Source organism: Tetrao urogallus (assembly GCF_951394365.1).
Source record: "Tetrao urogallus genome assembly, chromosome: 18".
NCBI classification, from domain to species: domain Eukaryota; kingdom Metazoa; phylum Chordata; class Aves; order Galliformes; family Phasianidae; genus Tetrao; species Tetrao urogallus.
Window position 1 is genome coordinate 442,631 of NC_136831.1, and position 24,980 is coordinate 467,610.

The window sequence follows — 24,980 nt, forward strand, 5'->3', positions numbered from 1 at the left end:
TCCCTGTGGCTGCAGCGCTGATGTGGGGCGCTGGCAGAAGCAGCCGTGGTGCTGGGGCTCAGGGCTGTGCCCGCGTTGGGTGGTTCAGCGCTCGGCGGCTTCTGAGCACTGATTTCTTGGCAGTGCTGCAATCAGTCATTCTGTGACTCAGCCGGCTCTGCTGCCCAGGCTGTGCTCCATGTGCCCCCCAGGGGATGCGCCGCTGCCCCACGGCCGTCCCCATCGCTGCCCCCATCGCACCTTTCATCCCAGGTGGGTTCTGGTGGGAATAGCGGCTGTGGGGCGGCAGAGCTCGCCCTGCCTCGCGGGATGCAGGTTTTCCTCTCCCCTCCTCCAGTCGTCCCTTTGCAAAGCGTCGCCAAAGACTGAACCCGTCCTCGCTGCCACTTTGGCCTCCAGATTTACTGCCCAGAGCCCCACATCCCACACTGCCTGTGAGGTCCTCGGAGAGAATCGCAGCAAAGTGTTTATTTCCATCATAAAGATCTGTTTTAATATTTTAACATAAATCAAGCTGCGCTTTACGGCAACAATAAATTTGTTGGCAGAAACGGCTTTTGCAGCCTGAGGCAGCGGAGCAATTCAATTTGTTTGGTTCTAAGTGTGAGGAGGTATAATTGAGAAGGGGAAAGTGCAGCTGTGTTAATGGAGCTGGCAGCAGCAGTGATGGAGCAGCAGCACTGAGGGCCTCTGCCCCGTCCCCTGAGCTCCCTGCAGGATGCGCTGTGCGACGGGGAGCGCAGGGCAGGCAGAACAGAGGCGTGCAGGTTGTTGTTTGAATCCCTTTTTATTGAAAACGGACTGCTTTCGGGCCGAGCAACACAGAGAACCTGTGAAATGTCTGCATGGCAGCCCGACGACGATGGATCCGCCGGCTGAGTTGGGGCCGACAGCCCGCAGCACCCCGCTCTGCTCAGCACCCCTTCCCATTCCCTCCCATCACTTTTAAGGCATTGCTGTCACGTTCTGTGTGAAAAACGCTCTCACCATCGGAGTTCCCTTCCCTCAATCACTCCAGTTCTCGGGACAGGTTTGTTTTGCTGCTCCAGACAGCAGGCGTTCAGGAATTCGGGCTGATTTATTTCTAAAAGCTCCCGTGCTCCTCGGGGACCACAGCTCTTCTGATTGTCTGGGAGCCACGGCACGGCCCACCGCCAGGCCCAGCAGCCACAGCGTGCCCAGGGAGGGCTGCTCACCACAGCCAGCAAGAGAAGGCACAGCTTCAGAGCTAGCCCAGCAAAGGAGACGGCCGGTCCTTGGAAGAGGTGGGGATCCCAGCGGGGCCCAGGAGCAGCTGTGCTTTGGCACAAGCAGTGGCGGCCCCAGGGGGCAGGAGGGGAGCGCAGCGAGGATGCAGCGTGCGGAGGGGCTGGGCAGCCTCAGCCCAGGCCAGTTGGAGGGCGGCCCTGAGCGGGGAAGGGAGGATGTGTGGGGCAGAGTAACGTCGGTCAGTAAGGTTCTCTGGTGGGCAACGCAGTGTGGAGACAAGAAATTCAAATCGGCCCTTGGAGGGACGAGGCTGAGCTGAGTGCCTTGCACAAGGGCAGGCAGTGCAGTAGGAAATACAGCGGCCTCCTCATGAAGCCACACCTGTGCACTCGATAGAAGAGCAGCCCCTGCAGCTCTTCCAGCCTTCTGAAGGCTGCTTTCATTAGCATCAAATTCCTCCTTTGGCTCTGCCTGGCTCACAGCTGCTGCAAGAGGACAGGACGGCCCAGCATGCCCCAGCACAGCACCTGCCATCCCCCTGCCATGCAGACAGGGGAGGGAGCAGCTGTCTGCCCCACGCCTCACACAACCCCCCCCAGCTCAACTGCCCACCGAATTTACCTCCGAGCTGCACAGCTACTGCCACTCTTCCTAAATGAGACACCAGCCACCTGCAGAGCATCTTGCTCATCTGGCACCAAAGATGCCACATCAGCTTCCCTGGAACGCTAGGGGATGTTTAAATTCACTAGCAAGGGCTGCCAGTGCCTGCTCAGGATAAGCTGAAGGAAACAGGCCCCTCACATCCTCCCCCTGCAGCCTGGCAAGGACACAGGCACAGTGCTCAGCCTGGAGAGGTGGGGGGCTTTGCTTTAGAAGCCATGGAGTGTTTTCATTCAGCTCCAGGTACGTGCACAGTCCCCCAGGAGGAGCACTTCAGGTCATATGGAAACCAGAAAGTCCTACTTGAAAACGGAGCTTGATTAAAAAGTGCCGCAGTTCAAAGCTCGCTTTAACTATCAGTAACACTTAATACTGCAGCAAGTGCAGAGGGCAAGAGGATGTATGAGGAGTGACACACACCTGGCTTTGAACCTGTCTAATGAGGGCAGGGGGAGAAAGGGTTTTAAATATTTCTGGTGAGAACTTTGAAGTTCTTGCTCTTGTTAAAAGGCCCACACAAAACGCCCAGGAGGTCGGCAGCTCAGGTAAGCCGAGCAGGACCAGCAGAATGCCACCTCCCAGCAAAGAGCAGGGAGACACGGGACGGGTTCCGCTGCTCTGTCCGTAATGCTGGGAGCTCAGCTCAGCACAGCTGAGCCGTGGCACGGCCTCTCCCTGTTGGCACCAGCCCCGTCCCTTGAGTTAACACCCACCGTGTTTCAAGGCTAATTACCCGGCACAGGAGGCTGGAAACGCATCAGCCTGCACAGCCAGAGCTCTTGCAGGCCTAACACGTGTCAGGACTGGGTAATGAGCACCTTCCTGGCCCACACAAACCCTGAGCACTGCAGCTGGGGTCTGGCCTGCACTGTACGAAATGGAAAAGGGCTCTGCCAGCTGGATTCACTGAGCAGCATGCGGGAGGCAAGGGAAGCAAGGCTGCATTTTCCTTCCCAGAAGGAAGAGCAAAACCCCTGCACTCCTCCGTGGGGTTGGGGCTGCCAGAGCAAAGGAGAACAGGGTAAGAAGTGTGACAATGAACTCTTGGCCTGGAGAAATCCAGCTCTGATAAGCGGGCAATCCTTCCCCAGAGCACAAACAGGTTAATATCTCTGGAAAAAAATAAAAACACGAGTGTAACAGAGCACAAGGCCTTCAGAGCCAGGACTATTCCCACACCAAACTCTCCCTTCCTCCCTAAATTGGCACAGGAGGTTGACTGGCAGGGGTCTCAGCAGACAGAAGAGACTCCTTGCCCCCAAACTCCCGCAGGACTGCACGCGGCGAGCCCTGCCCAGGGGAGGAAGAACATGGAGCTGATTACTGTAGTGAGCAGCCAAGGCCGCCTGCTCTCCTCGCACTGAAACCTGCAGCATCAGGAGAGAGTCAGCGTAAGAACAGAGTGGTGCTCAAACAGAGCTGAAGGCAGAAATGGCTGGACACTGGTTTGGCGTGCAGGCTGCTTGGACACTGGGTCTGAGCACCGGGATGACGAGGCTGAGCCCGATCTGCCCGCACTCAGTGTGGAGCGAAGAAAGTCTGTGTCCAGGTCCAACCTGCACCACCGACGGCCCGGAGGCTCCCCTTCACACCGCCTCTTTCCCCTCAAAGTCCCGGTGAGGTGGAAGTCGGCGGAGCCCCAGAGGGAGCACGGCCCTTACCCCCACCTCAGAATTTAGACTCGCTCAGGACGATGTTTGCAGTCACAAACACAAAGCAAGAAAAGCCCCATATGAGTACGAACACTATCCAGAAGGTGTGCCGGAAAGGGGAGAGGTGTTTGTTCAGCGCCCCGCTGCCGAAGACCAGCTGGGTGTCCTTCCGACTGCAGTACGCCAGGAAGGCCGGGATGAGGTACTGGATCCCGTTCCCAGCGTAGGCTCCCGTGATCCCCACCAAGGACTCCAGATCGTGGGTGCAGAAAGCCACCAGCACCGGGGGGACCAGCGTGATGGCGGGGAAGACGATCCTGTCCACCAGCCAGGGGTAGGTCCCCCCTTCTCTGTGGAAGAGGGTCTTCCAGTTGTTGCGCAGGGTCACCGCGATGATGGGGAAGTTGGTGCTGATGGTGAAGACGGGGAAGAGGCCCAAGAAGTAGCGAATGAAGGCGACATTGATGATCTCACAGTTGGTGAAGTTGAGCGTGTACATGTCCATGAGGGTGTCGTTGCGAAAGCAGTAAATGGCAGTGAAGGACAGGAGGCTGTAGAAAGCCAGGATCAGGATGTAATCGAGCAGCACAAGCTTGTTGACGTGCCTCTTCTTCGAGATGGGCGTGATGAGGGACGGCAGGGAGTGCTGGCACATGAAGGAGTAGACGCACACCCCAAAGAGGTTGCGGATGCCCGACAGCTGGGCCACGGACGGGTGACCTTCTGCTTGGCCTCTGCCGATGCGGATGAGGGCCAGAATTATCATGAGGATGAAAGCTGCAGAGAGAGAACGCTTCAGGTCAAGCCCAGGCCCGCGCTCCCCACAGCCCCCCTCCCGTAGGCAGGCAGTCCCGGCGTCAGCTCTCCTGCTCCACAGGAGCACCTCCTTATCTCTGGAGAACATGCTGCACCAAAGGCAAGTCGCACAGCAGCTAACCAGGACTTGCTGCCAGCGCTGCTCAGGACATGAAGCGCCGGGCTGCCTTCAGCAGGCGCCCCCCTCCCCCGGTGCTCACCCCCCACCTCTGCAGCGAGGTTACGAACTCACAAACGCTGTCACTGTGTTTGTATAATGTTTGTATAATGCTCCTGAAGGAGCCAGGGCGGAGACCATCCCATCTTCCCCACGGGTCTCAGTCCGTGGAGGCTTCTGCCACACACCTCGGCTAAACGTCACCTTTCAGAAGTGCGTTAGAGATGTCTGAGCTTTGACCTCTGGAAGAAGAAAAGCTGAAGCCCAGCTGCAGAGCCAGTCCCAGTGCCGTTCCTATGCATTCACAACTAGTATTTCCAAGCAGGTAGAAGGGAGCAGCAGCTACTGCAGAGCCTTCCTGTGCCTGTGATCTGCCAAGCACGACAGAGCGAGAACTGCCAGCCACTTCCAGGCTGTCTGTAGTTAATCCCAGGGTGGAGGAGCCAGTCTGGAAGGGACTAAGACAGCACCGAAAAACTGCTATTAAAATTCATCACTTCTAGGCACAAAGTCTGCTTGTCTACCCTCCGCTTATGTCAGGGAATAGCCTAACAACATCTCACAAAGCTTATCACAGTGACGTGCCACGGACAAAATGAATGGAGGAGATTGGGCTAATACCCTTATTTACTCTGCTGGAAATTTGAGCCAGAAGTGGTTATTGCTAGACCATTATTCCTAGCATGGCACATAAAAACAGCAGAAAACTAATTCTGGCATCACAAAAATCATGTCGACCTGGGAAGGATGATCATCAGCTGGAGTTAACAAGGAGCAGGGGAAAAAAATCCTGCCTGGCAGAGTACAAAACAGTAAAATTTACAGCCTGATGTTGGCAATGGATGGGTTGTTGTGGCACACAGAGCTGTCTCCTGCACTGGTCTGAGGCATGAAAGCACAGCCATGAATTATCAGGTAATGAAAAAAACCCCAGAAACGCTGACACTCGTATTATGCATGACTTTGAATGTCATAAATAAAGATACAGAGAAATTAAACAGAAGAGCAGACAGCTCCATGGCCAAGCCCTAGGAGCAGCAGGAGGGGCAGGCAGGGTACACAGGGAGGTGAGGACACCCACCTGCTCTGTGCCTGAGTGGGCAGCTGGGGGCAGGAAGGCTGGGCACGGATGGAACAGAAGCAGCAGTTCCAGAACAACACCAGCATAACCACGACTGCACACTGCTCTCCCTGCACACTCAGTGCTCTCCAAAACTCAGTTTCTCCTCTCACAGCATTCCTTCCTCATCCTTCAAACAGCAGCTTCACGCTCAGCACTCACCCAGCCTCACTCTGTATTTCATCTTTTACTGCCTCTGCCTCAGGAAACCTCTCACTTCCAACTGCTTCCCAGAGAGAGGACGAGTCTAACACATCTCTGAAAACGCTGCGTGGGGAGATGACAGCAAATCTATTCCTTCGTGGCACTGAGAGGCAGACCTCCTTGGGAGTGCTGGGCACTCTTCACTTTCCCAAGTCCAGCTACACAGGGCTATGGAAAAGAGCGATTCACTGATCTGGATGCGTGCAACTCCCACTGCCTCCACTCAAACCAGCAAGAGCAGCACCCTGTGAGAACAGCCACGGTTACTGTGCCCTCCCGAGCAAAGATGTTTGCCAGCCACATCGCACAGAGCCAGGCAGCCCCACGGAGATCCAGCTGTGCTCCCCTGGCTCACACAGGCTACAGGAGAGAGAAGGTGCCGTGGAGATCAAGGCAAAGCAGGCAGGGCAGAACTGGAACATGCTGAGAGTGTTCCTTTCCCTCCTGCAGGGGGGCTCCGAAGGCACCCCACGCTGCTCCTGCATCTCACGCGGCCGCGCTGCCGAAGCCCTGCGCCTCCTCCCCACGCCGCGACCACCTGCCTGCACTGCAGTGACGGCCGGCCTCTTCCATCTCCCAGCTCACTCTCACCATTGGCCCAAACCTCCCTTTCCACACCAGTGCTAACAGCTCCAGTTCAGGAAGCTGCAGGCTCACACCCTGCTCTCAGAGCCTCTTTTCAGAGACCTCCACTTCCTCCTCTGCCCCAGTGTGTGTCTTTGTGGTAGGGAGCTGTGACAGACCAGGTTTCCAGTGGATTCCTGAAACGATGGGTATGAGTACAGGCTCAAGAAGCCAGAATTAATACCGCCTTTGTTGTCTTCCTTTTTTTCCCCCAAATACTTTTCAGAAATTAAACCTGTCAGAAATTGAAGTTATGAAGAGTGGCGGTCCATTACTATGATCTTCACCAGCACTGTTTCCAAGGCAGGCTGTGCTCTGCTGGTGCGTTCCCCCTGAGAGAGGTGGTGCTGGGTACCTGGAAGCTGCTGCTGCTGCCCAATTCCAGCCCTGACAGCAGCATTTCCTCATTCCCTGCAGCAGGTGAGTCTCTCTCCTTACTGCTGGAACCAGAGAGTTAAACCATTTGCATGCCAGATTTATCTGCCTGTCCCTGAAAGGAGGCAAGCCCAAAATGAAACTCTGAAACCTAGTTATGCTGGGTGATAAATCAAGATGAAAAGAAGATGACAGGCTCTGATTGACAGACAGCTTTGAGCAGACAAGAGGCAGCAACCGCAGGCACACACAGCTCCTGCTCACATCCTCCTCTACCTGGGACAGAAGGCTGAAGGCGCTCACACCATGCTGTTCTGGGTCACCTGCAGGTGCCACATGCACTGTCCAACAGCGGTGCTTCACCAGAAAGAGCCCTTGCTAAGTGAGACATGGAGCCATTGAAGCATCAATCTACCCTGTGCATGTAGGACAAATCTCTCAGGCAACACGCTCCAGGGACAGAAGCCCTTCAGACATCACGAGCACAGCAAAGCCAAGAAGGTGACGATGGATTGTTAGCAGGTGGCACGAAAGCCTTGTTTTATACCATTATTATCGTAGCTATTTTTTTACAAGTCCTTAACAAGCAACTGAGGGTTTTGTCTGCCCTGGTTTTCAAGCTGTGAGACACTCCCAGCACACAGTGCAGACAGGCTCAGCAGCCCACAAGGCACAGAGGACACTTCTCGTCTCTCCGACCACCCCCTGAGGTTTGAGCACCTTTTTAACCAAAGGATGTAAATGGGAACATGGGGGAAAAAAGAAGGGTCTGCAAAGAGGCAAAATGGTGCCGTGTGCCATCACCACTGCCCCACTGCCTCACCTACAGACCCCTCGCCCTGCTCTCCAAGGAGGAAACACCGCCTCTTCCTCTCAGAGCAGACCTGGCAGACAGCCCCTGCTTTCCTCAGGAGTTGATTCAGAGATAGGACAGCTATGCTGTGGTTCGTGCAGGTGGAAGGAGGATGAATATGGATGAGAACACATCCAGATAGCAGCACTTAGGGGAAATATGGGAGCCTGGGGATATTAGAAATACAGAGTTTTTGTGAGCTTTGACAGAAAAAGCTGCACAGAAAAGCAGTGATGATAATCGAGCCATTCTGAGTTTAAGGATTGTTTTGCAGAGTCAGAGCAAACACCTTTGCAAATGATGTATGGTGTCTCGTACACGAGCTTCATCTCTCTGCAGAAAGGCTGTTGTAGTAGAAAGTCCAAGGATGAAACATTCTCTCTCATCCACTGTGGCAGGTTCCTGGAAGAAACACTGCTCAGAATGGGCCTCTAGCTTAACTCTCCTCCACCCCTGCCAAAACACCATGCTTTTGAGATGCTTCACCTGGGGACCTACCTCTGTCTATCAGCATGCAAAAACTAAAGGAGAAGATCCAGGCTGAGCCATACAGGACATTGGACACCTCTGTGATCCCAGGAAGACAGACCAAAGGCAGATGTCACCTCCCAGGCTCAACGGCGACCTTCAACCTTCAAGGCGCCAGGTACAGGGATGTGCTCAGTGCATCTAGGAAGCATGGGGACAAACAGCCATAAACCATGCATGACCAGAAGAGACATGGAAGAAAAAAGCCTAGCAGAACAAAGGTTACGTGACAGCTAGCCGTGCTAAGGGAATCCTGCACACCCATTCACCACAGCACGTCTCACCCTCTCCAGCACCCTTCCTACTCTCTTTCCACACGGCAGCCCAGCAACACCATCACCTGCCGCCCTGCAGGGCTGGAGATGCTGTGTGTGCTGCCTGCACCTCGCTGCTCCCCTCCCCGCAGGTTTGAGCAGGCACAGCCATCCGTCACCGCCGCCTGACGGGGTGACAGAGCTCTCCTGTCGAAGCGGAGAATCGATATGCCAGGAGATAATGAGAACGAATCGCCTTTCACAATGCACGCCACTCGCTTCCCTTTTCAAGCGTTTGGTGGCACAGTGGATTCCAAGAGAACATTTTCCTGAGCTTGCAAGGCTCATTCTCTCACCAAGAGCCCAAAGGGAAGTAAGAAGTTTGCTCTCCGTCTTAGCCTGGGTCTTGAACTTTCACCAAGCTGAAGGAAGAGACCAGTGAGACCTCGTTTAATTTAACATTAGAATTCAGGAGAGGAGGCACATCAGCAAGAGCATCTGCCCCCTGCACACCGAGCAGCACAGCATCACGCCAGGACAGCTGCGCCTCCTGCATCCCTAGCGAATGCTCGTGCTGGCCTCTTGGCACGATGCCTTCCCAGGATATTGTCTTTTGGTCCACCTTCACAGATGCCCTGCAGTTGTAGTATTAAAGCACGGATGAAGTTCATCGTGCAAGCAAAACTAAGCATCTTGAAATTAAGATACTGATTCCTAAGTTCAGAAGTCAGTTATCTGATTTCTCCTGTGGAAGCTGTATCCATTCACTTGTTTATGACCTCCAGCTCTCTGCACACATTGGTACAGTATGTACATCTCTGTCCAACTGATGAAGTTCTCCAACCTTCAGAGGAGATATCTGTGTGAAACAGTGGTAAAGAGGGAATACGAGAACCAGATCTGCTCACTCACTTGTGGGAGCTGGAGTAGTTGAGGATCAGACTTGGCAATGACTGAGACTCAAACAGCCTCCAAGAAGATGAAGGATTTATGAGTGCAGAGACTGTGGGGAAACAACATGGATCTGTTCACTGAAGACAGCGATTCTCTAGAGAGAAATGTCAGAAAGAAGAGGGAAATTACTTCCCACAAGAAAGGTACGAGCCGAAGTTGTGGGACAGTGCAGTTCGTTCCTCTAATGGACAGCAGGGACAACCTCACCTCCCTGCTGCAAAGCCTAAGGCACAGCCCACATGGCAGGGAATGCTGCTCCTACAGCAGGGGAGCCACAGCCATATGTGAGCACACTAAGGTCACAGAAATGTGATGCAGCTTACCAGAAGGTACGAAGAAGGTGCTCAGAAATTGAAGCACGAGTCTCAGGCACTCTGTTGCCCTGCCATCTCACCCACACCACCAGGCTGTGGTAACTCCTGCTGCAACCATCTCAGGAGCTTTCTGCTGCCCCGGCTTTGGGCTGGGCAGAACTCATTCTATTAACAAATGAAGAAAAAAAGCACTGCCAGGACTTTTGGGCTGTCAAAAGTGTTCAAGCAAGGCCTCCTCGCCGTAAAGACATCACCTCTCCCTTCTCGTTGCTGCCTGGGGCAGTACTTGCAATGCTCTAAGCAAGATTTACGAGCAGCCTCCCCTGCCATGACAACAGCGCTGTGAGCAGAGCCCTGCGCTCCCAGCGCCCAGCAGCCAACTCCAGACACCAGCAGCTCACAGGGAGAAAAACTGCTCTGTACTCTGGTGTTTATCACGGATGTTTTATCTCAACATATGGGAAGGGAAAAGCAGCCAAGGAGTTTTGCTTGCTTCTGATGGAAAAATACCCCATAGTTTATTGTCCTCTCTCCTCTGGTCACCCTGAGAGCAGCACCATAAAGCCTGTATCAAGGATGTGTTCTGAGTTCTGCTGTTGACTTGGCCTTACTATCAGCTTTGACAGTCACTTCTCTCTCTCCATGTGAGAATTCACTTTTCTAAGAGAAAAGAGCAGCACACAGCTCAGTGTCACCACAGATCTCACTTGAGGATTTGCACGTTTTCTTTGAAAGGCACAGGGAGCAAAAGGTTCACGTCCCATGAAATCCAGACAGCCCACACCGCTTCCCCTCGCACCGTCACCAGTGAGAAGAGACCAACCTGCTCTGCTGTGAGCACCTTTCAGGTACTGGAAGAGAGCAACAAGGTCTCCCCTCAGCCTCCTTCTCCCCAGACTAAACAGCCCCAGTTCCTTCAGTCTCTCCTCACAGGCCATATTCTCCAAGCCCTTACCTGGACCTGCTGCACCACCTCGGAGCTGTTGAGGCTGGGGGCCTCGTGTGCCATTCACATACACAAAGAATCTGCATGGGCACCATCACCCAGATGTTTCTGCAGCACTGGGGATGGATGAGTCCTTACGTTTCCAGCTCCTCTTCTTCAGCTCAGACCCATCAGTTCATCTCCTGCTGCCTGGATAAAGTGCTCTTTTCAGGAACACGATCAGCTCCCCGTGTGGGATGGCAGTGGTCCCATCCAGCACCGCACGTCACTCTCCATCTCCATCTGAAGCTAGCAAGGCTCTTTCACTTACACCAGCACTGCTTCACCCCACTGCCCCCCATAAACACCACTGAAATGAGCTCCTCAACTGACAAGACCAAGAGCAAGCATGACAGGAGCACTGCCTTTTAACTAACTCTTCATAAATATATTCACTTCTTAGTAAATTATTTACCTTGGGCTCTGGCAGCAGCGTTCTCTGTTCCAAAAAGGATATGAGAACAAGTTTCTTCAAAGTTACTTCATATCACAACCCCTAAGCCAGCTGAACGTGCAACAGTGTCCTGATTTACAGCTCAATTCCCTCTTCCTTGACACTCCTGTATGCTTCATTCTGCGAAAGGGGCAGAGATATAATGGGCCCCCCACTCATCTGCACAGAAAGCTCCATTTTGGATGCAGAGGCCATCCTGAAGGCTGCAGACACTGGCAGGATAATCTCCCTGCAGGAGGCTGCAAGCAAGACTTCAGGTAACTGCCACCCCGGTCCTGCACCAGCCGCTGCAATAATCTTCAGTCCCCAGTGCTGCAGCTGAAGGCACGTAGCAGGGGGACTCCAGGTTTCTGTACTGAATCAACCTGTGCACGGCTGGTTAAGTCTGCCAAGGATGGCAGTGACAGTACAGCTGAGAGCTGCTCACAGAGTAATGGTCTGAGACCAGTGCTCTGCAGAGAAGTGCTGAGCAGTCCTCTAAAGCACGGGATTCTGGTGGAGAAAGAAGAGGCATCCAAGAAGTGATCAGACAGGGAAGGCAGCCTCACCAGAATGCCTTGGAGAGCTCTTTCCTAATTTCCTCCCCGGGAGACTTCTATCAAATACCCTGGAGGGGAGGGAAAAAAACACTTACTGCGTGCCTCATGGCTACTCTTGTACTTTTTCCCTCCACCTTACCAGCCAGAAAAAAGAGCCTGGGGAGGAAATTTAATTCCTGGACAAAGCTGAGATCTTTGCTTGGACAGTGATGAGAGTGATCTGTCTTGAGGGCTGCAGGTCCTAGAACAAATGTGACCAGGTCCAACTGTACTGCAGGGAGAGAGCACTGAGCCCGCAGCAACCAAACCCAGTTTAATCCCCTATAAACTGTCTCTTTATTAAAATACAATACTTTTTAATATCTACAGTACAGCACCAAGAGCAGTACATAGAGCAAATGTCCTACATGGGAACAGTCTGGGAACATTTGCCACAGACCATTCAACAACAGCAGCAATAATCACACCACCAATGTCTTTACAGCCAACTGTCCCCACCTAGAGAGCTGGGCATCTCACTCTGTAACAGGCTGCAATTAATCAGGTTAGCTGCTTCATGCACGATAGCCCAGTGTTTGCTGCTGAGCTCCACCAAGCCATGTCCCCTTGCGGTATCTTTCTTAATCCATGTGCCTTCCTTTGATGCTGCTAGGCAGTCACTGCCCAGTAACAAAGACGTAGGGCTGTGCCCCGCTGCTTTGGGACCCCCGGAGCTCGCTACTTCCAGCTCCATTCACTGAGGGGTGAACTCCTGCAGCAAACAGCAAACACTGCCTACTAGACCAGGATCGATGGGAAGACAGAGAAAAAAATAGCAGGATATCAAGTCTCTGGAGGGAGCAGTTCATCACCACCACAGATTTAAACCCTCAGGAAGGAAAAAAGCCTGAATTCTAACCAGTAAAGTTGAAAATAACAACGGCTGTAATTTCCCGGCAGCTTGGTTGGGTCAGCCTTGACCGCTGTACCCAGAGACCTGGGAACAGGCTCCACAGCCAACAAAGGGCTGGGGCTAACAACTCCACCCTTTCCCAAGGTTGAAAGGCGGAAGGAACCTGAAAAGGAGGAAGATACAGTTTGGGGAAGGAATCTTCCCCACTGCAAGGAGACAATTCACACTGCTGACACACTCACCTGCTCACAGCCCTGGCCCTCTGCGGGCTTTTGGTGATGTTGCTCAAGAACTGAGTGGGCCAACAAAGTTTTGTTCCCAGCTAAGACCCAAGCTTCACCTTAAGCATCATTACCAGAATTTAAAGCAGTGATTTTCCTGACCAGCCCTTCATGCAGAGCAGGCTGGTTCCTTCTACACCTGTGCTCCAATTGCTGAGGTCTCTCCGAAGGCAGCTCAGGCAGAAGGAAAGGGCCAACAAAAGCTTTTACTGTTGGAAACGTGACGAGAGCTTGGCATAAGCAATCAGCCAAGTCCAAGGAAAAGTAAGACCTTTAAGAACCACTAAGGTCAGCAGTTCAAGCTCCAAGTACCACACTAAACTTAACCACCTTACATGAGGCCGTAGCTGGTTTTGGAGCCAGTGTTTGAGCTGTTACTCTTCTGAAGATCGCCAGCAGCTCCACACCTCTGGAAGCTCTCTGCCTGCCCCGGTCCAGCTGGGGAAGCAGATCCACCCTCTGTGCTCCTATCAGTCCTGACAGGAAAAACCTTGCGGTGCCAGCCTTGTTTCCAGATGAGCTGCGTTCAACAGGCCCAGACAACAGGAGCCCATCTGCTTGGCTCTCCAGTGGTAGAGCACTTGGGCTTGCAAGCTCCTCCTTCAACCTTCTCCTTGTAGAGGCTTCAGAGGTGCCTGTCCTGGCTAGTGCTTATCCCGGGATGAGAAACTGCCAGATGTAGGGCTGACCCCTGCTGCATCTCCACATTCCTCAAACTGGCCTATTTTTCTTTCCAGCTCAGGCTCCAGTGTTCAAGACCAAATTTTTTCAGAGTGAAATTTTTCCTGTCCAAGAGGTGTAGCGAGAGACCGCTGCAGGCTGTTGGCTGATGTGCTGCCTGCGATGAGCACGAGGCTCTGGAAAGAGGCTGGTGACATTTGATTATCACTGAGATCAGGGGAGAGAAGGAAAGCGACTTTCAAAGGCAGCGCTGACACCGTTGCAAACGCTAGCAGAAATGACCTTCACGCACAGCAAGCCCTCCCTGCTGCCAAGAACGATCCTCTCAGCCACTGTCATCTTCATCGCCGTACACCTGAGGCACTGCAGCCTTACATCAGCCGCTGCTGCTGTGAAATCCAAGGGCTTTTCGCCGGGCTGGGGAAAAGGGTGCACAGCAGGCACCGTCCATAGAGCAGCTTTTACCCAGCAAAACAAACTGCTGGCCTGCAGCTCCAGCGTCCAGCACGAGCGCTCAGTGCTTCGCTGAAGAAGTGCCTTTAGCATCACGTGGCTGAACACCACCAGAGGAAGTCAAAGAGAAGGCACGGTTATGCCTGGACTGGAATCTCCATCTGGCCCATCAGCATTCAGGCAGGACGAGCTCAAGAGACCACAAAGCACCGGAAAGGCTCAGGCCTTTCTTTAGGACCTGAGCTCACCAAGAGCCAACTAAAGACCAATCCATGCTAAAGTCTCAGCCCAGCTTCTGGAGGAGGAGGTGATGCAGCAGGTGATGTGAGGACACAGGAGAAGCCAGCCTGATAAATCTAAGCAGCATGGGACTCATCCCAGAGTCTGCAACAAGAGCTTTTCTGTTCCCTGCATCACATGACTGCTTGATAAATTGTCTTTCCTAGTAAATCCATCCCTCATTGTACACATACGGAATCCGTTGCTCTAAGTAGCCACTGAGGTGCTGTCAGGGTCATTAAATATCATTATCTGGGGCAGCTGTTCTCCAGCATACTGACGCAGGAATCAATCAGGCTAAAGCATGAATTTCTCCTACACTTCTCCAAACATTGCCTTTGTCCCTCTCCATCAAGCAATAGAAAAGAGGCAGCTCTGCATTTATGCCAAGGTTTAGCAGTCCTCCTACTGGAGGGAAGGCGGTGGCAGAGCAGACAGGCATCAGTTGTCACAGGGACAGGATGAGGTCTGACTGATGGCTACCGGGAAAGAGGCAGCTGAGTGACTGGAAGCAGGCCAGCATGCTGAAGGGATGACACTTTTTACAAAACTTCCTTTAATAGCCCCTTAATGAGATAACCCCTCCCTCTGAAGGACATAGGGGCTTTCAAACCTTTCATGTGCTCAGACAATAATGGGGGAAAAAAATGGACATTCGGGATTTTCACACCACGCGAGGTCAGCATTTGTTACCTCAAGCTGTTCAGCATCTGAGACTTGAGGGCCTGAGACCCAACCTCATCTTGCTGGGTGATGACTGCTTAACCCCACCTCAGATATTCTCTGGAACAGGCTCTCTGTGCCGCTGCAGTGACTGCCAGCCATTTCCAAACAGGATTACAGGCCTTTGAACTCAGGGAAGAGGAATATGATCCCCGGGCTGAAGTCAGGTCAAATGTGTGCGTGGTGGGAAACAGCCTTGGAACCGACTCTCCTTCCTAAGCCAGGCCAGCGATGGGTACAAGCAGCACATCGTGTGCTCAGGTGGTCTGGGCCCACGGATCAGCAGACTTCCACCCTCCCAAAAGGCGACTGGTGCTGTAAAGCTGTCAGCCCTGAATACCAGTTACCTGTAGGTTATGCAGACCAAGACAAAGCCGTGCACACATAGAAACCAGAGGTAAGGCAGCTGGATCTCTGGATGGTAACAACACTGCCAACACTGATGTCTTATTTCCCTTCAGGGAATTCTGCCTACTCAGAAGTGCTTGGCTGCAAGATTTTGGAGAGCTAGTGAGAGTGGGGCTTCCCAAGGACAACATATGTTGGTTTAGCAGTTTTTAGACAAGCAAACATGATGAAAGGTCAGAAATTCTTACAGAAGTACTTTTAATTCTCAGACCAGAACTATGGTTGTTTAAAATCTGTTGCACGCTCCATTGCTGGAACTGTAACTAGTGGGGACCATATTAGCCCAGACACAGGAGACTCTTCCAAATCCCCTCTACCTCTCACTTAAGCCAAGCTAAAACTTCATGTACCAGATCGCATCTGATTGAGGATATTTTGTTTCAATCAGAGCTTTCATCCTAGAACAAAATTCCTTTGTTTCATTGGGGATATCAAGTCTGGGCAGCCTTCCTCAAAGACCTTGTTTTGACAGGCGCTTGCTTCCAAACAGGCGCAATCTGCCAAAAAGATGCATCAGTAGCATGACTCAGGTTCCACCTACAGAGAAGAGGTGGGGGCCTGCCAAGACTCACCTATCCATCTCATCAGAGACGTCACGATCTGAAGATACTTGGTCTTCTGCACATTGAAGAAGGTAAAAGGACCCAAGAGAAGAGTGAATGCTGCCTGGAAGGACAACAGAAAACATGCACTGGTTAAAAAACAAACACTGTATTAGTAAGATGAATTTATCAGTCAAGCGAAGCTTGCCTTGAAAGTTCACCTCCAGACACGTCCGTCTGTCACGGAGCTTTCTCTGTTGCTTAATTTTACAGCTAGGTTGGCTGCAATACAAGGGGTCAAGCAAACTGCTTGGTATCAGAGAACATGCCTGAGGCAGGAGCAGAGCATGGGATTCTCTTGGCACTCAGCTGCCTGCTATCATTGCTACAGCATGTCTTTACTGACACATTTCAGTATAAGCTCTCAATGCAGTTTTATGGAACATAAATATTGAATGGTGGCCTCTCTGTCCAGGCACACGCTCAGTTTAGGTCTGGATAGCAACAGCTGTGACCAGACCGCTTGCATTAACATAGACAGCTAGCTTTGAGGTGTCTGAGGCTGAACAACAATGGAATAAAAAGGTTTTCCCTACATCGTTGCGTGCCTTACAGCAGGAAGCTTACAGCTTAACAGTTAAGCTGTTGACTTGGATGCTGAAAGCCTGTGCAAAGCAAAGAGGAAAAAAACCAGATAGTCGTAAGAACTTCATCCAATGAAATTCAGCATACTGATAGGAGTCTCTTCACTGCCCTTGGATGTCTGCTGAGAGTTCAGTGAGTCTCAGCAAGCTTAACTGGGGAGCAGCACAGCACCCATCTGCTGCACCTCTTCCAGCAGGGTTGTAAAAACCATCCATCAGAACTGGAAACATTGAGACTGGTATCCTGCACAAGCTTTGTTCAGCACTGTCCTGCAGCACACAACACGTTCACGCCGTCAGCCCACACCTGGAGGAGCAACACTCCATGCAGCATCCAGAGCCCACCTCACCCAGGGTGAAAAGGGGAGAAAAAGCTTTACTGCAGGAAATGACAGACCTTGACTGAGGTCTGAACGTGAACTGAGAGAAGCTATGTGCAGACAAGAGACAAGATGGGTGCTGCAACAGAGATGCCTACCTGCAAGCCGTGGATTGGACTACCAGCTGCCACAGCTGTGAGCTAGCAATACACAGCAGGTCCAAAGCAGGGGGTAAGCAGTATCTAGAAGGCCACAGTGCACAGCTGTGCAGTTTCGACCAGCATTTGAAAGGGATTCCAAAGACAAATGCTCAACTTTAATATTTACACACGATTCTTTTTCATGACTTCTTACAGCAGTTCCCAACAAAAGGTGTCACCAGCAGGGAAGAGCTGCGACTCGAAAGGGCAGGCTGCAGAGCCCCAGGTCTCTGTCGACCCCGACAGCGTCAGCAGCAGAACAGAAACCAGGCTATTTTAAGGCTAGCACGACCCCAGGAAACTTCTCTTGAGACTGTCTGAGAACATCTGCAAGGCAAATTGGAAACTCCTCACATCACAAGTATTCTCAGATGACTCAAGTCAATCCAGGAAGGGGAGCAGAGGAAAGAGCCCGCAGGTCTCACTCACTGCTCGGTCAAGACATTCTGACCCGGAGCCATCATTGACACTTGGTTTTGGTTGTTTTTTTTTGCAAGCAGAAAAACAGAGACAAAACACATACAGAATTCTGATTAGTGAAATAATTCAGGCTCCAAGGAGCAAGTGCTGAAATCACACACAATCCAGCATTATAGGCACGCCTGACGAGAGGAGCCAGAACAGCCTGAACTACCGTGACATTTCAAAGGCACGTCAGTCAGTTACAAGCCTTCCATGCTGCTTCCTCCTCTTGTTCCTTTCTCTCCTAAGCAGGAACTCAAACTCGCCATTCCTTCCATCCTCTCCTACAGACTGCCACAGTTGGTCTCAGGGTAGTACACAAGGACAAACTTCAGCCTACAGAGATGCAGCTTAAGGACCGAGAGCAAACCAAAGCAGATGGAAACCAGAAATTACTCTCAAGTTTGTGATGAATTTGTCCCAAACTCCACCTCTCAACATGCACACACTGCTCCAAGCCTCCTTTCAGATCATGTTATTAGCTCGCACATCAGAAGGAGCTGAAACAGGAGACAGAGGAAGGATGATGATAATTAAGGAACAGGTGTTCCCAGCAAATCAGAATGCACCAGAACCAATTGGCAAAACAGCACCTCAAACCAAATCAAGAATTGACAGAAGATCACCGAGCACCTAACAGCTGGGGCTTCAGCACTGAAGAGAGAATTGCATTAGAGGAGATTTGGGGCTCAACTACTGAAGAGCATTAGAAGCGTTGTTAGTTGCTGGAAGAATCGAGGTCTCCTTTACACTCCAACTACCATCAAAGTAGAAGGAATTCCACTCCACTTTCTGCAATTATCTTCAGCAACCTCCGGAGCTCAGCATGTCCTGAACAGCCACATCCACTGAGCAGCTCTTCCTGCACTCTCTCTTCTCTGCATGCCCTGTGACTCGAGGCACGGTGGAGGGGAGCAGAAAGGTCAGGTTCTTCCCACATCCTTTAAGATGAGCAGTGTCTTCTCTTCCAGATTTCAGAACTGGTCCTAAAGAACCAACTGAGAAATGAGTTCAAGTGCAACAGAAATATATTATCTTTTCCACTTGATGCCTATTAGGAAACCAAGATGGGTACTATGGATCAATGCAAACGATGCTAAGGCTTAGAAGGAGGTGAGGCTGCACTGCTCTGCAGAGATTGTGCCACCCACTTTTAGGAAAGGAACTCGCAGCGCACACTGAACTGTTTGAGAGGGGAAAAGCAGGGCAGAAGATGCCATTAAACATCAAGATTAACGTCCCTTCAAAGTGAAGTTGTGTACAGATCCAGCACAGGTCAGGAGGACGATGCGATTCTTCTTCAATATCCAGGACACGTGGGGCAAAGGCTCAGTCCCTGCATTAGACTGAATCTCCTCAAACCTCAGAAGCGTCCCAGGGCCAGGAAGCCTACTTACAGCCATCACTAACAGGGTGAGAAGAGTTGCAATGCCTCCAGTGAGGACATCTAATTTCTCTGCCTTGCTGCGCCAGACACCGAATGCTCTTCCTACTTAGGAAGTTAATTACTTTCCCAACTTCTCCCCAAGGAAGAAGTAAGCCCAAATAAGCACCTCAGACATATACCAAAATTTCTACCTGATGTTTTCTAAGCTCAAGGTTTTCTCCAGAGGAATATAATTAATGGAGTGCTTCATTAGATGCACAATTCAAACAACTCGATGCCTGCCGCACCAGGTAGCCCTGCCAAAAGTCAAGTACACAGAGCTCTTAGATTGAAAAGCTCTCCAGACTTTTCCAGCTCTTCAGCTAGCTTAGACATTACAGAGTTTATCCTTCTCTTCCTGAACTTCAGCAACTTAACCCAAGGCAGAATGAGCACAGTCTAAGCTTCCTGTGTTTTCACCCATCGCCGGAGTTCAGAACGATTCCCCAGTCTCTCCTCCAGCCAACAGGCAATGCCAGACAAGCAGCAGGCCTGCTGCATGGGGGGCACAGAATGCTCATAGAACAAATAAAAGCAACAGATGTGGACGTGTTTACTTCTTCTTCCTTATGCTGGTGAACAGTATGCAGGTACAGCACATTAACTGCAAGTGTTTCTCACTTCCACCAGTGTTTTCAGCCAAAACATTAGCAGCTGACTAGCACAGAACAGCAGCTTATCCCCAGTTACACTCTGCCCTGCAGGCTACCAGGGCCATGAGCTGTATATCACCCTGCTTGTGCCCTTAGCAAGCTCTTAAAAACCAATTCCTCCCACTGAGCCAAGGCACACAGACGCAGCAGGCACCCCAGCCCCGCGCCTCTCAGCTCTCAGTGCTTCAAACTGAGATGCAGGCTGAGCAACTCGAGCCATCTCGCCATAGGGAAAGCTGGCTGGGGTTTACCATTGCCTGGAATGCATATTCTTGAAAGTATATTTATAAAAGTGTGTTTTATTAAAGCTGTCGTGTTAAAACTTGACTACCTAACCTTGCTTATTGGCTCATCTCAAAAATGCAGGAGTAAGATCAAGCGTTAACAGGACATCAGCCTGTTGAATCAGCTCAGCCTCAGCCAAGAGGCCCGCCGCCACAGCTCTCAACCACGAGGGAGGTCACACACCACCAAAAGGCCTTCAGCCTGCACAACTGTGCTTTACACCAAATTCAGAGGGCTGTATTGACTCCACAGTTCTTCATTGACCTGAAGAGCACACACATCACCCCAGACCAGTACAGTTCAATAGTTCAGTGGCTTCCACCTGCTTCCCAGAACGTAGCTGTTACACGAAAAGCCAACCCGGCTCAGGAAGCACAGTCAGCAGCCAGGCTGAGCCGATCCATGCATCAGATGCAGCAGTTCAGGCACAATGGCCTGCATACATTTGCAAGAGTACCAACTAAAAGCCAGCTTCTTTCACTACTGCCATCAGAACTTGCTTGTTCTCAGGCTCCACAAACTCATCTGCAAGATTAGCATCTGCACTTGATGCTTGCTAAGCAGTGAATTAAGAACAGTAGCTACTGTTTTCTGTCGATTCAGAACCTGGAAACTTTCAGGCAGGCTCAGTAGAAGCAGGATATTTACCTGAGAAAAGTGTAACAGCGAAGGCCAACGTCACTGAAAGAAGCAGCTGCTCCTAGAGCAGGGTAAAAAGCGTTGGAGAATTTTTGGACAAACGTACACTGAGTACTCAATACAACTTGTATTTGAGGTGCACAAAGCTGTCGTACTGGTATGAAGCGAACAGGTCTCAGGTATTGGCTAGGACTGCTCAGCTTTAACACGGGGTGACAAATGTCACAGCACTCTCTCCTTCAATGCCTCCCTTCAGGCTGAGGCCCCAGCCACCCCTTCCTTCCTATTTCTACCTGTTCCCCCTCATTCAGCAGAGCTTGCTCCAAATTCCCCCTTGGAGGCTTTTGCTTCTCCTTGACAGCAGTGCCAGCATCTCACAAACTGCTCAATGCACAACGGTAACAACTCCACCTCTCCAGACAGCAATGCCTACACTTCTTAAGCACTGAGTAACAGTGCTGCTAGCCAAAATCAGTACAGCTGAGAGCTTCACTCTTCTGGTGAACATTTAAACAGCCACTGGTTTAAGTAAATGGATCGCTCTCCTTGGAAGACTTTGTCACCTTGCTTGGAAAACTGAATGCTTCATACAGGATACGGGTATGGAACATCCCTGTAAAGCAAGATAATGACAGATACAGGCTCTACTGAATGAGCACCTCCCAGAGAAAGGCTGCTTTGATTCAGTGCTCAGACAACACAAGTCTCCTTGAACACTGTAGGAAAAAGCAGACATTTCATATGTGCTGTCAGAAGTGGCAATTCTGACATCCCTTCTGCTTCTGCAAGAAGTCCCTGAGCTCACAGCTATTCCACGACCCAGATGAGTTCCAGAAGGGACAAAACAATACGAGAAACCAGTCTGCTCTTTGTACTTATGCAAGCAAGATGTCAGGAGAGCCCAGGGGCTCTGCTCTCTGTCAGGTGCTCTCCTCCACACTGTCTACAGAGACATCACTGGAGGTAAAAACCACCAAACCCAAAAGCCATTTTGCCTGCACTGACACAGGTCACAGGTTTTACTTTCTGTTGGAAGCTTGAACCAGCCCTATTGTCTTCAGCAGAAGTAGTTCCTTATGAATTGGTGCTCTTATCCACGTCCTTGGGGAGCTGCTAGGGCTGACTTTGGACAGAACCGTTAAATCTGAAATGCCTTCCTCGCTCTTATTTCACTTTGAAATGAAAAAGCAGAACTTTAAACTCTTAAGGTCACCTGCAACTTCACCCACGAGCCTCTCTGCAGCTGCTCTGCACACGGTTCAAGTTGTGGCAGTCACTACAACACCCAGCAGCAGCTCTACACCTAGCAGTCACTCACACCGAGGCTTCCGCAATTTTCAGCTGAAGCCCAACAGGAGCGAGGGGTCTGGAGCACAGCGACACCTTTTCCCCTTCTGCCACCTCTCCTCCCCTTTGCTCCTGTGACAAGAGGCCACATTTCTGCATGAGCTCATATCTCCACGCAAGGAGCCAGATGGCACATCACTGAGGGCTGCCGTCCAAGCTTTCGTTGGTGAAGCTTTACCCCTTGCAGAGAACAGTACAAATATAAATACACGAAAGGAGCCCGATTGGTCAGGAAGGAGTTTTTTAGAGAGCCAAAGAAATATAAAGCTGAAGATCCACAACCTCTCCAGGCTGGAAGCTGGGACTGTGTGACAGGCAGCGTGCTATCAGCAGATAAGCGATTATGAAGCTCTTCAAGTTGGTCAAAAAGAGAATCCAACAACACAAAGAAGCTGAGACACAAGAAGGATTTTAATTTCCAGATCCCTCCACAGGGCAACGAAGTCACCACGGAAGGAGGACTCAGCTGCCAGACATCCCACAAGCAACATTTATGGATAAGGAAAGAAGGCTGGTCACGCTTTGACTGCAGCAGACATCTGCTGCCACAGCGGCTCCAGCAATGAACGCGCCGCTCCTGGACACCCGGCAGCAGCTCACACCCATCCCTCACGTGGAGCAACTGCCCGCACCAGGAGGCCTCACTCGCCTTTCTCCCCAGCACGCTGAGGCAGGAGCAGGTATCCCCCGAGAGCTCAGCTGCTGTCACAAGTTCTTGCCAGCAAAGGTAGTGGCATTTCAGCCACCCGCAGTCGCGGCACCCTGTAAGCCGCACACTACCTCCTGTCATCCCTGTGGCAGCGCTCTCAGTGCTTCTTCCAAAAGGAAGACTTCCTGCAAAACACAAGAAAGCATCTCCAGTTCCAAAGCTACTTAGCTGGGTGGAAGCAAGTACATGGCGATGCTTTTTTCTCCCTGCTGACTCATGGCAGGGCTTCAAAAGCTGGCCCAGCCTTGCTGAGAGCTTTAAGTTTTTCAGCCTGGAAAGAAAATCCTGGAAAAATAGTTATTCCTCCTCCTAAACTGAAGAAACCCAGGCTCAAAGTCATTCAGTGCAAGGATTGCAGTCCCTGGCACACCTGGATATGTAGGATCATAGCCAGCAGCAAGCTTGCATGCGCTCTCGGGCAGATACAATTCCATAATCATTTCTGCAAAAGGAGAAAGATGGAGGCCAGCAACAACCCCGAGGTGACTGGCATCTAATTTTTCATCATTGCAGTATTTATGGCAACACCATTTGCAGCATCTTGTAATCACTTCAGCTCCTCCTTGACCCCTGGCTCTCCCTTACTCTGCATCTCCTAATTGCATCTGAACAAGCAGGAGGGAAGCAGCAAAGTGGATGGATGCAGGAGAGCCGAATGGCTGCTCTGTGACACTTGGAAGGACAGCAGTGGAGCCGCAGAGCCGGGGCCGGCTGCACCCCATCACCAGCCCGCTGTGACCTCTCACAGGCTACAAAACAGGCATCCTCCTCCTCCCGACACTGGGGGACTCAAGGTTACCCAATTCCCAATTTATTAGCACGGTACAAGAAATTAATGAGTTCCCACCGATGAAGTCTGAGGGCATAATCATTACTAAACAGAGACTGCACCAAATCCCTGCATATTCACTGCCTCTTCTTTCAGAGTATTGGCAACTCAAACTGTGTTTGTATCGACCCCAAAAGCCCCTGGGTTAGACAGCACACAAGCAGAGAGATGCGGGCCAGCACGACACGGATGCACAGAGGGCCCTGCAAACACATCGATCCATGAAGTGCCAGGGTGACAGGGTGTGTGGGACCAGCGAGGTCTGCTCCTGAAGGCCACCAACCCGTGTGCCACAGCGCAGTGGTGGCTCTGTCTCAGCCATCACGTTCCCTTTCCCCTTGACTTTTTGCCCCCATGAACTCCTTGAATTTCACAGAATTCTCCAGCTGCCTGGAGGATGCGATTTCATGGATAGCATCATCCCAATCACTGCGCATTGTCAGGCAGGAATTGCTTGGAGGAAAAGGAAATGTCCCACACTTTAACTGCTCTGCAGCAGCACAAAAGCAAGAGAAAAAGCCACGTCGCCTGGGGCAAGCAGGCAGTCTGCTTACTGCCAGCCTGTGCCTTGCGTGAGCCTTGCAGCACGCACCAAGCTGGTGCAACAGGCTTCAGAGATCAGATCTGCCTGAGAGTATTATACCGAGTTCAACTTACAAGATAAATCCCAGCTGCATTATTTGTATTTATAGTCCTGCTTACAGAAGCATGAGCCACGTGTGGGATTTGCTGATGTAGTCCAAAAATCCACATTTTTGGACAAGAACGTCAGTGATCTCAACCAGACATAATGTGCAATTTAGGAGGATGTTAAGAAGTTGTAGACTTATTTAGGAGCCTGAAGAGATATCATTCTGTTCAGAGCTTCATCCCTCCGCTGCCTCTGGCAACATTTAGAGTGGCATAACTGCACAGTTCTGCAGCCCTGGTAATTTCTATCTGTATATTAAGGAATTAATGAAAATTTCAGTGGAGGAAAGATCAGGACTGCTGCCTTACTTGATGAAAATGCTGATGAAGCCAGGCGGGCAGCAAAGTCGGCACTCTGTTTAGAAACAAGACTGGTGTTAAAACACCAAACAAAATACTGGAAAATATGCTGTTGAAAAGAAGGCCTGCATTGAACCTCCCAGGGTAGTGCTCAGTCAACTGAACACGTCTCCTCCAGCCCTGGGCTTCAGGATGTTGTCACTACCACTGCACAGCATAACACTGCACAGGGGAAAGCATTTATAACTTGCTTTCCCAAACTGACAGATCAGGGAACCTCCTGGACCAGCCCAGGACAGGAATCTTAAACGGCCCTTTTAAAACCCTTCCACCTTGTGCAGAGAGCCGGTGATCACCGACAGATATCAGTTCTGACACCTGCCCCATTTAGGAGAGACTGGGCTCCAATACCCAGAGAACAGCGTCAGCTTTGGCGCCTTGCTCCCCAGGTGAGCTGACTCCAGAGGACAGCTTTGTTTAGAAAAGCAGCAGCGTGGCCTCTCAGCCTTGCTGGGA

At 51.3% G+C, this 24,980-nt stretch overlaps 1 protein-coding gene across 1 annotated transcript in view; it reads right to left on the minus strand.

The window, feature by feature from the left end:
• Positions 1-3,540: 3,540 nt before the first annotated feature.
• TMEM104 (transmembrane protein 104) overlaps positions 3,541-24,980 on the minus strand; it is a gene marked incomplete at both ends in the record, with an annotated part of 37,299 nt that continues 15,859 nt past the window's right edge. The window contains 2 exons of the mRNA XM_079544389.1: positions 3,541-4,301; positions 15,991-16,084. Coding sequence (XP_079400515.1) covers positions 3,541-4,301; positions 15,991-16,084 — 855 coding nt within the window. The remainder of the gene's footprint in view (positions 4,302-15,990; positions 16,085-24,980) is intronic.